This window comes from Cryptococcus neoformans, chromosome 3, assembly GCF_000149385.1.
Source record: "Cryptococcus neoformans var. neoformans B-3501A chromosome 3, whole genome shotgun sequence".
Classification (NCBI taxonomy): Eukaryota; Fungi; Basidiomycota; class Tremellomycetes; order Tremellales; family Cryptococcaceae; genus Cryptococcus; species Cryptococcus deneoformans.
This window is the reverse complement of record NC_009179.1, coordinates 1,936,212-1,947,280: the sequence shown is the minus strand read 5'-3', so window position 1 is coordinate 1,947,280 and position 11,069 is coordinate 1,936,212. Positions and strand designations below refer to the sequence as shown.

Below are 11,069 nucleotides of genomic sequence, written 5' to 3'. Positions count from 1 at the left end.
TTTTTCGCTAACTTTTCTGGCAGATCCCTTTCACCAAACCCACCTTCAAGTTCCATTTCTATCGGTCTCGATCTATCATCTTCATTCGATGCACGGGTAAATGGATCGGAGTGAGATAGCGTTGGTTGTAAGCCTTCGGAGGGTTTGACGATGCGGGAATACTCTCGAGGAAGCAAAATTGCCCTGAAAATGGATGGTATATTAGCGGATAAAGTTTTGACCTCATATAAACGTAGTCACGCACCTATCAATAGCTACAGGCAACCCACGATGTCTCCCTCGCAACATGATAACTATCATGACCAATTTTGAAGCAGTACCAAACTCGCCCGAGAATGCATAATTGTTGTTGGGAGTTCCGAGAGTGAGACCGATAGTACCGTAACCACTTGTACATTCGAAAATGATCCTGAATATAGTAAACCAGGAGCTCCTGAACATTGTCTCAGCCGTTTTTCCTGAGCAGAACTGACAGCGACAGGTTATAGCAAATGACACACTTCTGTGGGTCCAAAAGTTTCCCTCGCTCAAGCATAGAAATCGTAAGGACGGCTAATGCCAAAGGCCAAACATCAAACGCTAGTTGACGGCGCATGTGCCACATCAAATATTTACTGCGTGAGGCCGATATCAGAGACGTTCCCTTTGCAAAGACAGACAGGCAAATCAAACCCACCTGAAGACTTCTCGACGGTGACCTTTAAATTGCGGTTCATCTTGACCTGACGTATCGGGATCATCATGTTCGTACAGTCCGAGCGCTGTGGGATATCAGTATGAGATTAGTTGTTAAGGATGATGACAGAAACCTACCCCGCTCTTCGTACACATTTGTAGATCTGACAGACATGGCAATAGCTTTAATACTAATCAGCAACTAACAGATGCATAGGAGCTATGTCAAGCAGGAACTCACGATATATAGCCACATACATAAAAATCTTGACAGGGTCAGTGCGTCAGTCATGGCACTCTTCCCACACCGAAAGAGAACATACAATGTACAAGAAGAGCACCGAAGGTGCCATATCAGAGATTGTGATAATCCCGAATCCAGATGCCCGCACGCTCAGACTTTGCAATAATCCATCCGAGAATCGTTCCCAGCCACCAAGCGAATCAACGACAGGAAGACCAATGTTGAGAACAAGGAAGGAGAAAAGCTCAACAACCCTAGAAGAAGTCAGAAAGGACGTCTGATTTAGTGCAATGGACTCACGTGAACGCCAGAAGGATAAAAAGTAAGTACCAAGTTTGATGGCTTGGAAACAGGTATAAGAAGCAGCTGCAATTCGGAAGTAAGTCATCTAATTTACACAGCACAAAAAGGACATGCTTACCGCCGAGGGTGATCTAAAAGAAAGTGCAATGACTCATGCTTCACTCCCTTCCTGGTGATCTTTGTTCCAATCCAGATAATAAATCGCAGCATAATTGGCAGAGCATGATTGCCTACTAATAATGCCACTATGAGGACATAGATCATGAGATAACAGGTCTGGAAAGGCACAAGCCCTTCGTCTGTTAATCTACATTGAATGCAAAATTCAGCGTCAACTGATGAGCATAACATGGGAAGTACACTCACACCATACCACATCCAGTATAAGCGGAAGCAGATAAGAAGAGCGAGAACCATGTCTTGTTGACAGTACCAGCTTGTTCGCCAGCTGTTTCGAGCAATGCAGAGTTCCAGTAATCCACCTTGGCGAAATAGATACTAAGTATCGCAAAGGGGATCATCTGGTAGAGAAATATGTACTATTCCGAAAATCAACTGATGCAACGTAATAATCGTCATCATGGTACATACTGACGATACGATGGAGCTCAAGAGTTTAAGAGCTCTATACTCTACACCACCAATTTGCTCCAATTCTTCATCATCGAGCTCTTCTGTCCAGAACCGTGAGTTCCTTCCAATCACAAGTCCCTGCAATCCTTCTGGCATCCACTTTGCTACCGACCCTCTTATCGCTTCACTCCAGCTTTCCTCGTGACCGGCGTGCCCATTTTCAAACTCATGAGCATAAGTTGGATGCATCACAATGCCTACTCGACGAACCGGTCTGTAGAGTCTCTGTTTGGCTCTTTCGGGTAGAAAATGGTGGAAAATGTGTAAAAGACTGGGAAACCCGCCGTAGCCAGTATTTTTATGGCCGAAAGGTATGGGCAGACCGCGAGTGGGGTCAATAGTATGGTGAGTCACAATTTGAGCAGCGGTGTGCAGATGGGGGTGTTGAGATTGGTCATGATGGGAATAGTCTTTAATATGTACATTGTTTTTGCGTTTTGGAGGGATAGCACCCCCTCCCATATGATTCGGTACGTCTGAGGTAACGTGTGGAGGAGTTGGGCGGTGATCAGAGGTAGATCGACCATGTTGAGCTGCGCTGATACTCTTGGCGCGGGTCTGAGTTCTCAACCGCTGACGAGCTTGGAACAGAGGATCGACAAAAGGAGATCGATGATCTTCGGCTTGAGCTGAACTTGTGGCTGGAGGAGGCGCTGCATTGGCAGGATTGAGTAAGGCAGCTGTAGATTTCCCAAGAGTCGAGGGTACACGTGGACCAGGAGTCTGGTTGTCAGCCGGAATTTCTGAAGCTTCTGCTCGCTCTCGTCTTCCTCGCTCTTCAAACGTCATATCCACAGGCGAATCAGTCATCATATGCTGTTCTTGATCCCCAGCGGTGACAAGACCATCTTCTGCAAAATTGTCCATTTTATGACCATCGATAGGTCCCGAAATTGCGATATTCTTGCCTCGCAATTTTTTGATGGTTGACTTGAAACTTTTCGAGCTGTAATTAAGACCGCCTTGTGCCCCAGTGTCGTATGATATTGTGGGAATTCGTCGGAAAAGGTCGTTGATAAGGAGCTGTTCGCAGTGAGTCCGAAAATAATGCTTGCGTACCAGAACCATGATAAGAGAGACAAAAGAGTAGTCGCCGACGATAAAGAGAAAAAACAAGATTACTTGCTGGAACGGGTGAAGGGCCGATAAGCTGTACAACGACATTTGTCAAAGGCGTCCCATTACGTCTCAAAATCTGAGCGCTCACTTTACTGTGCAGAGGCCGGTTGTTCTTCAAGGCCATCTGATAAGCTGTATGTCTTTGGAGCATATAAAACGAACGTACGTCATAGCTGAAAAGCATAGGAACAAGCTGTCAATAAAGGTAACCTTTTGACGGCCTGTCAGGCCACTGTTCGCATTACCACTTGCTGACCCATTGGCCGCGTAGAAGATACATGCGGCGATGACTATCGAACACCTTTATCAGCAAATGCGCAGACGTAGACTAAGTACAGCACTCACTAGGGATGAAGGTGAAGACGAGCAAATGTATTCTGAAGAAGTTGAAGTGACACTTTAGTTTCTGCCATGTGTCTCTGGCCTCTGCGACCGTTGGCATCTTGGGCTTTCGAAAAGCCTTTCGAACACGAAATCGGGGTCTCTTCATTTTGAAATGAATAGTTTGCTTTTCAACATTGACGCAACGCAAGCCACGAGGGTTTGTCGCTTTGTCTCAGCCCCCACGCTCCAGGTCCCAAATTTTTGAGAGACGTTTAGAGGATCCTTTGGCACCGTTGGCAGATCAAGATCTGGCCTTTCGAGTGCCGACAGTGATGGGGGAAGGGGATTGTTCCTCCAAAGCGATGACTATTGGCGTGATGAAGCTTGAGACATGGCGCTGACTCGACTGCAGTGCAAATAAAACGGATCCTTGTATGAAAACAGATTCCGAGCAAACATTCAAGTCTACTGTTATCAACCATGAAGCATCAAATCGATATCAAGTCTCCCACAATCCTCGTCGCCGGCCGGAAGTAGTACAAAAAACATGATGATATCGGCCAAGGCAAATTATATCATCATTTGATGACGCAATGGATTTTTTTAAAGTCCACGTCACTTTGAGACTTAATAAATTTAATATTTATAAGTAATTAAAGAGTTTCGTCGAAAATACTGAACGAGCACAACAAAACGATCCGAGCGAAAATCGGTCCTCTCTTTTTTTTTTCCTTTCTCATCTACACCCGACGATGACGCCATGCTACCCCGATAGCTTCGCTGTCTCTCACCGTCATTCATGCCAATCACCCGATTGGTGAGGAAAAGATACGGCCAATGGTGTTTGAGAGCGAAACCTGCACAACGCAGCGTGTCTTGAGTACGCCTAGCTCTTACTCCTAGTGGGTGTGGCGTAATTGGACAACGAGACATCTCAATACGAATTGTGGATTATTATCTGGAAAAGAAATGTGATGATTGTACGAATGCTTCTCTTTCTGATCGGGCGATGATTATACTGTGTAGCATAATACAGCTTCTCAGTCATCCCCTCATTTCTCCCAGTGGCTCAGACACATTGGGCAAAGAAAATTCTCGAGGTGATGTTACATATGTGAACATATCTTGCAGCTCTGTCAAATCCCACATGGCGATTCTCAAATGCTTTGAGCTCGTGACCCATCATAAACGCCGGTGCAGCCTAAATACGCCGGAGCCGCATTACACTGTGCCTGACAAACAGCGACAGGACCCCAGGCCGTCACTGTTGAAAGTGAAGTGAAGAGAATGAGTACCGCCAGGAAAAGAAGTCTGAGTGGGCAAGATGGAATGTTTGAATACGTGCGTACAATCAGGTGGTCAGTGGATGCGTTCATTCATAGTCAAAATATTTGACTTTGCCAGGCGCATAAAAGCTCAAACTTGCAGGCATAGCGGTCATACCATTGATAGACGAAGGGATCTCCCAATGAGCCGCCATTCGTTACCTGCGCACGACATGGATAATGCAAAAGTGACAAGTCGAATAGTGGCATAAATGATACCGCAGATCATTGTGAGTAAATCATCGCAGCCTATCGCTATCCTTCCGTCACTATCTGAAATCTGCGGGTGGTGATATGACCGTCCATAACAAGGAGGTAGTGTATAGGTGTGGTACCGTACCATACAGTCACCATCTCGCATCCGCGTATGCTACTGACAACCAGAAGCCAGGGGTCGTAAGCTTCAAAGAAATTGTTCATTATCAACCGTTAAAACATGTAACGGAAGACCAGCAGCAATTGACATCCCATCATTCATCATTTTTCATCGAAACAAGACGCCGAGGAGAAGGGCCTCAAAACTGTATAGGGTTCGTCATCATCCCGACTGACCGATTACCGTATAGCTTTAAATTTCCCCCCATCATCCCCGAACATATAAGTAACCGATCTAAGTCGTGACCATGCATACTTTCTACTCATAACCTCATCGCCAAATTGCATCATCAAAAGATATTTAAAAGATTTATATAGTCTGCTGGGACAGAAGAATGCCCGGTGATTGAATTGCTAATTAAGAAATATTATCATGACATTGTTAAGAATGCCTCGTCGCCTTGTTTGTTAGGTGAGACGTATTGTCCGTTGATGTTGACAAGGCTGATAGAAAGAAGCAGGAAATCTATATAATCTATGTTGATCTATACTCTATATGTGAATCGAAAGTGTTGTGGTTTAGTGAATGAAACCTTACTGACAGCTGATGGTGTTGTGATGTGTTGAGATGCGCAGTCGTGGCAGATACGAACATGGGAATTGTATGATAAGGGTGAGGGCAAGATGAGGATGTGCTGATGACTTCTAGCACCGCATATAGCAGACGCCGCGAATGGAATAGCAAGATGCCAGCTTGGGGCCAGAGACTGTGAGTCGATAGGTTAGCTATTTAACCCCCTTAGGTCCACTAGACAATTCAACAACACATAATCACGAGAAAAATGCAATAAAGTGTGTGAAACATGGGTGTATTGCACGTTCTGAACGGTGGTGTAAGTACCGCAAAGTCCATTTCAGGCCGGATGACACTTTTTATGCCGCCTTCAAAAGAAATAATCCCATGGTCAAGGTCCATGAGAACTAGCGCTGACACAAGTCACTCATGAGAATATGACACAGAGACATGAAAATAAGAGAGACCCAACAAAATACAAGGTTGGGAAAGGAAAGGCGACTCACTGGCACCCATGACACACAGCTTGAAACGTTGTTCACATTGCTGCCTGCAGTAATAGTGCATGTATACCGGCGTAAGAGCCGCGTCGGCTGGTAATGTCACGAAGGCGAGGACTAGAAGTAAAAGGAGTACCAGGAGGAGAGGAGAGACGGGGGATCGATGCTTGACAAATATCATCGTATATGGGTTTGTTGCCGTGTCGATGATTTGTCGATTGTGAGATGGTTGTTTTGGAAACCGTAGCTTGTGAGAATGTGATGGGGCACGACAAAAAGAGAATGCCCTACTTATATACCTTGTTGAGAGAGAAATTCTTCAAAACTTCTTATGCTAGTCTGACCAACCCATCCACACTTCTCGCCTCGTCCAGACCATTCTATTTCCCATTTTTGAATGATTTTCCAACCTTCGATTTCCCATTGGACCTCGGCCGACAACATGTCAAAAAACTTCTGTCTTAGCATCACAGCCAAACGCCCCCAACGGCCAAAGGGATCAATGGCAGACCCCAATCTCTTCCGTACTAGACTTTTGCTTCTACGGCCTCGGGGAGGGGTGAGCAGTGCGTAGGCAGTAGTTTGCAGTGCATTTATGGCTTTCTCTGCGGCAAAAGGTCTCGAACTTGCATATTCCGATCAGATGTGATGGATCCTTGGGTTTAATTGTTCTGTTGTGATATTGTGAGAAATTTTGAGTGCATTTGTCTGTGCGCTGTGTTCAGAAAAATAATAGCCGAAGGTCGATCGATTATTTCGTTATTTCGCTGTCTTGTTACTTGAGCTTCTCTGATGGAGCGTATTATATTGCGTGAGACTATGTGAAGTGTGAAGTCGGTAGCGTGATTGCAAGAAGATGTTGTGGAAGATTACTGCAATCAAGGGTCCTTAGCTTGGTTCCGGCCGCAGATGGTGATGATGGTAGAATAGGATGAACTGTCGAACTGCCCTGCATGAACTGTTCATTTCTTGGACATTATATGTAACCATATCTTCCGCCCAAGTCTCCTTTGGCCCTTCCTATTAGATTTCTACAGGTTTCCTTGGCGTCTTGATAGTGAACGTCATCAAACGACCAAAACTCAGTACACTTCAATGCAAAGAAAGGCAATGTGCAGGTCGAGTCCAAAGAGAGCTGACAGGGATGGGTCGGTTCATGTGAAAAAGTGCTCGCGGATGGCATACAACGGCCAAGGCGTCGGCGTCCGAGCAAGCTTATAGCGCTGAAGATCTTATTATCGTTCAGTACATAATTACAAGCAGAGGGTATCTGCACTGTCATGCAAATTACATACATTGTCTCAGTCCTCATTATCCTCTCTGACTTTCCATTTTAACACATCAAGCGTCGCTTTCGCATCCTCCACAGAGTTATGGCCTTTGTCTGAAGTTCGATCTTGAATAAAGTAGCCAAGTTTCTCCTTGACACTATTAATCAATCAGCTTCCAAATTACGCGTGATGTACAAACCACGCACATGTCACGAAGGGCGCGTCGATAGGGTGCACCTTTATCGTGTGGAAAGACGATGGCTGTATCGATGACCTGGTCGTGCAGCAGCCTCAAAGCGCGTAGATCGTTTTCGAGACTGGGGAATAAAATTAGTCTAGAAGCAACCATGAAAGAACAAATTATAAGGCTTACCCATGACCGACGATGATGGTCTCGGGACCGATAAACATGCAGACTGCGGCCCTGACCCCGTCAAGGTCCATGATAGCATTATCAAGTTGGCCTGGAGAGATACCTGAGAAGCGTGTGTTGATATCTCTGCAGATCATTCAGCACAGAGTCATATTACGGGATTAGTGTATTGGAACCCACAAAATGGGCACTTTTTGGCGTACTAGCTCATCCAGAAGTGTATATCCGTTCTCATCCACTACTGTCACCCGGCCTAGCGATAAGCCAGCCGTAGTAACTGGGTATGTTGTCAGACAAGCTACGCTCTGGAAGGTTGTAGACTCACAGATCATCTCACAATCCATCGCTACCACACCATACCCTTCGCCCACAACATTCTTCCCTGACGCTTTCGCTTCTTCCAAACACATCCTCACTGTTTTATACGCCACCCTCTTCGCCAGCTCCTTATCATCCTCTCCATCTTTGAACACATGTACTCCTTCCTCACACCCTTGTTCCCCTCTCTCCTTGCCGCAACATGAATATATCCATTTTCTTCGACCTTCTACCCTTTCAGGGGCAGTCCGACCATAGTGATATCGACACTCTCCAAATCTTCGTTCAAGGTTTTTTGACGAGACGATAAATGACACTTTGCATCTATCGCAGTCATGCGTTTCCCCTTCTCCGTCTGGTTTCGTCTCAACTCCTCTACCCGTCAATCCCTCACCACTTGGATCGGGGTATCCCCATTTCTCAAAGTCCTCCTTCTTCATACAATACCTCTCCACTCTATTTCTCGTCAGCTTGCTGGCCTTTTCTTTTTCGGCCTTCTCCATTGCGACTCGTGATTCTTTCACTGTCCCTATTGAGGGGTGTGGTATACTGGTAGGAGGTGGTCGGCGAGAGATCGCCACGGCTGCATGGTGGATGGCAGTTTTGTACGCTCGCAGAGACGTTGACGAAGAGGATATTTCCGCTTCTTGTGCCAAGGAAGAATCATGTGCGAGGGAGGGAGAGAAATGTAGGATCTGAGAGTATAGTTTGACGAATTGGGTGTGGAGTGTTCCCACTAGTACAAAAGAAGCATTAGTGCTAGTCTCCAAAAGCTCAAGACGGCTCATACGCACAAGCTTTTTGACGATCTGTTCGGGGTTGGGGAGATAGTTTGATACCATATGGGAGCATAGGTGGTCTACTGTAATCGGTACTACTAGAGTTTGCTCCTCCTGATACTACAGTCTTTGTCGGGGCGGGTGCTGACCTTACAGGAGTGGTCGATGATGGAGCTACAGGTTTCGGGTTCCTTGTCACATTTTGCTTCTTCATCTCCCTCACAATTGGTGCGCCGCTACTCTCGCCCACTTTCCTTTTTACAGCTGTAGGAGGTTTTCTATTCGCTGGTTCTCGAATACCGATTGGAACTTGAGATTGAGATGGACCTGATATCGTGGGGTCATGAGAGAAGAAACACCTTGGCCGGGTGCAGTTCGTGTCGGGACATCTTTCAGCTGCAAATAGTCCCAGATTGGAGAGCATGAAAATGGTTCTTTTAATCTAATCTAAGGCTGAAGGAGTAAAAAGCGTGATGCAGACGGAGGATGTTGACGGCGATAAGATTTCGGTGCGCACGGACCGCCTCCACTTTCGGCTTTTCAGCGATGGTATTTTAACCTTTAATCTTCTTCCTTGTTGTAAATACCAGTCGGAAACCATTAATATTGCCAGAGATGTTCATCTCAAGACCTGTTGCACCCTCATTGAGGCTTTTCGCCAAGAATAGTCTCCAAAGTATCACTCAAAATTCCCCGGTTCGGTCTACTGCCTTGTTTCGATGTCAGTCCAATTCGGCCGTATCCTCTTCCTCCAAACCAGCTGCGAAGCCCAACGAGCTGGCTAAAGTCATCCGCGACTCTATAAAGGTATACCTAATCTATATCCACTTTTATAGGAACGCTCACCACATAGACAGTCGACTGGACCGATCTCCGCATCCCGCTACATGCAATTCTGCCTATCCCATCCCGTCCACGGATACTATTCCAAAGGCGACGTATTTGGTCAAAAAGGAGATTTCATCACGTCTCCTGAAATAAGTCAGATATTTGGGGAGCTTGTTGCGATTTGGTTCTTGACCAGATGGATGGAAGTTGACTCTCCCACGCGGGTGCGCATAATCGAGCTTGGTCCAGGTCGAGGAACACTCATGGACGACGTCCTTCGAGTGAGTAACCTTTCCTTATGCATTTCATTTTTAAATAACAACGTTCTAGACGCTATTCAACTTTCCTGGGATCGCTGCATCAATCAACAGCGTACACCTGGTGGAGAATAGTGAAGCCATGAGAGAAGTCCAATCCCAAACTCTTACTCCTAGGATAAAAGGCAAGGATGTCAAGCTCAATTGGTACACCAGTATTGAAGAGATTCCTGAGAGTAGGTGTTTCTCAGTCATAAATTATACAAGCTGTAGCTAATGAAAAGCGTTAGCGAAAGACGAGTTTACTCTCTTTGTTGCTCACGAATTCTTCGACGCAATGCCCATCAACGTATTCGAAAAGACCGACATGGGCTGGCGCGAAGTTCTAATCGACAGGGATCCATCTTACACTCCCAAGTATGTGGCACCGCTCTGACTAATGTATTGAAAGTCAAATAACGATACCTTTAGTCTTCCCACCTCTTCCACGCCTTCAGGTCTTCGATTTACCCTCTCCCCCTCACCTACAACCCTTTCCACTATTCTTCCCTCAACCTCCCCGCGCTTCGCCAAACTCCCATCCGGCTCGCGGATCGAGGTATCCCAGGATTCATACAAGATCATGCACCGATTAGGACAAGTCGTCAATCAAGGTCTCGGCGGATGCGGACTGGTGGTGGACTACGGAGCGGACAAGGCGTTTGCTTCCAGTTTCAGAGTAAGCCCATATTGCTCTTACCCCAAATCAAAACATTGAGGATGTCCAGGGCTGATGTGGGCGACTCGTTACAGGCATTCAGGAAACACGAGATTGTGGATGTGTTTGAAGACCCTGGAAACTGTGATTTAACTGCCAACGTCGACTTTGCGTATCTCCGCGAATCGCTCACCGGTACAGGTGAGTTTCGATTCTCTCAAATATGTTGGTCAAGGACTAATCCGAAGAACCCAACTTTCACAGCGACACCCCTCGGCCCCATCTCCCAAGCTCAATTTCTTATTTCCTTGGGCCTCCAACCCCGTCTCCGCAAGCTTCTTGACACTGCCCCACCAGAGAGACGCGAAGCTATTGAGAAAGGCGCTAAAAGGCTGATCGATGTTTTAGGCATGGGTTCGCAGTACCAAGTTATGGGCGTTGTCAGCGGCGAGCCTGAGATGAAAGAGGGCATCTATCCATTCCCGGTGAAAAAGGAGACAGTGGAGAGTAAAGTTTTGAGGCCTTAGATATACA

The 11,069-nt window shown here is 46.2% G+C and overlaps 3 protein-coding genes across 3 annotated transcripts in view; 1 reads left to right on the top strand and 2 right to left on the bottom strand.

Moving 5' to 3' along the window:
- Positions 1-3,464, bottom strand: part of CNBC6740 (hypothetical protein) — a gene marked incomplete at both ends in the record, with an annotated part of 3,519 nt that extends 55 nt beyond the window's left edge. The window contains 14 exons of the mRNA XM_771192.1: positions 1-183; positions 245-433; positions 501-614; positions 677-761; positions 814-858; positions 917-941; positions 999-1,173; positions 1,220-1,261; positions 1,341-1,529; positions 1,589-1,761; positions 1,814-3,005; positions 3,063-3,086; positions 3,141-3,264; positions 3,320-3,464. The exon at positions 1-183 is cut by the window's left edge and continues 55 nt beyond it. Coding sequence (XP_776285.1) covers positions 1-183; positions 245-433; positions 501-614; positions 677-761; positions 814-858; positions 917-941; positions 999-1,173; positions 1,220-1,261; positions 1,341-1,529; positions 1,589-1,761; positions 1,814-3,005; positions 3,063-3,086; positions 3,141-3,264; positions 3,320-3,464 — 2,705 coding nt within the window. The remainder of the gene's footprint in view (positions 184-244; positions 434-500; positions 615-676; positions 762-813; positions 859-916; positions 942-998; positions 1,174-1,219; positions 1,262-1,340; positions 1,530-1,588; positions 1,762-1,813; positions 3,006-3,062; positions 3,087-3,140; positions 3,265-3,319) is intronic.
- A 3,849-nt stretch (positions 3,465-7,313) lies between these two features.
- On the bottom strand, positions 7,314-9,177 carry CNBC6730 (hypothetical protein; the record flags this gene model as incomplete). Its single annotated transcript, XM_771191.1, has 6 exons — positions 7,314-7,440; positions 7,490-7,600; positions 7,657-7,782; positions 7,837-7,933; positions 7,982-8,710; positions 8,769-9,177. The coding sequence occupies 6 exons, from the start codon at positions 9,175-9,177 to the stop codon at positions 7,314-7,316; spliced, it is 1,599 nt and encodes a 532-aa protein (XP_776284.1).
- A 191-nt stretch (positions 9,178-9,368) lies between these two features.
- CNBC6720 (hypothetical protein) lies at positions 9,369-11,062 on the top strand (the record flags this gene model as incomplete). The annotated part of the gene is made up of 7 exons (XM_771190.1): positions 9,369-9,560; positions 9,611-9,862; positions 9,912-10,074; positions 10,129-10,255; positions 10,310-10,556; positions 10,631-10,736; positions 10,800-11,062. The coding sequence occupies 7 exons, from the start codon at positions 9,369-9,371 to the stop codon at positions 11,060-11,062; spliced, it is 1,350 nt and encodes a 449-aa protein (XP_776283.1).
- Positions 11,063-11,069: the final 7 nt, after the last annotated feature.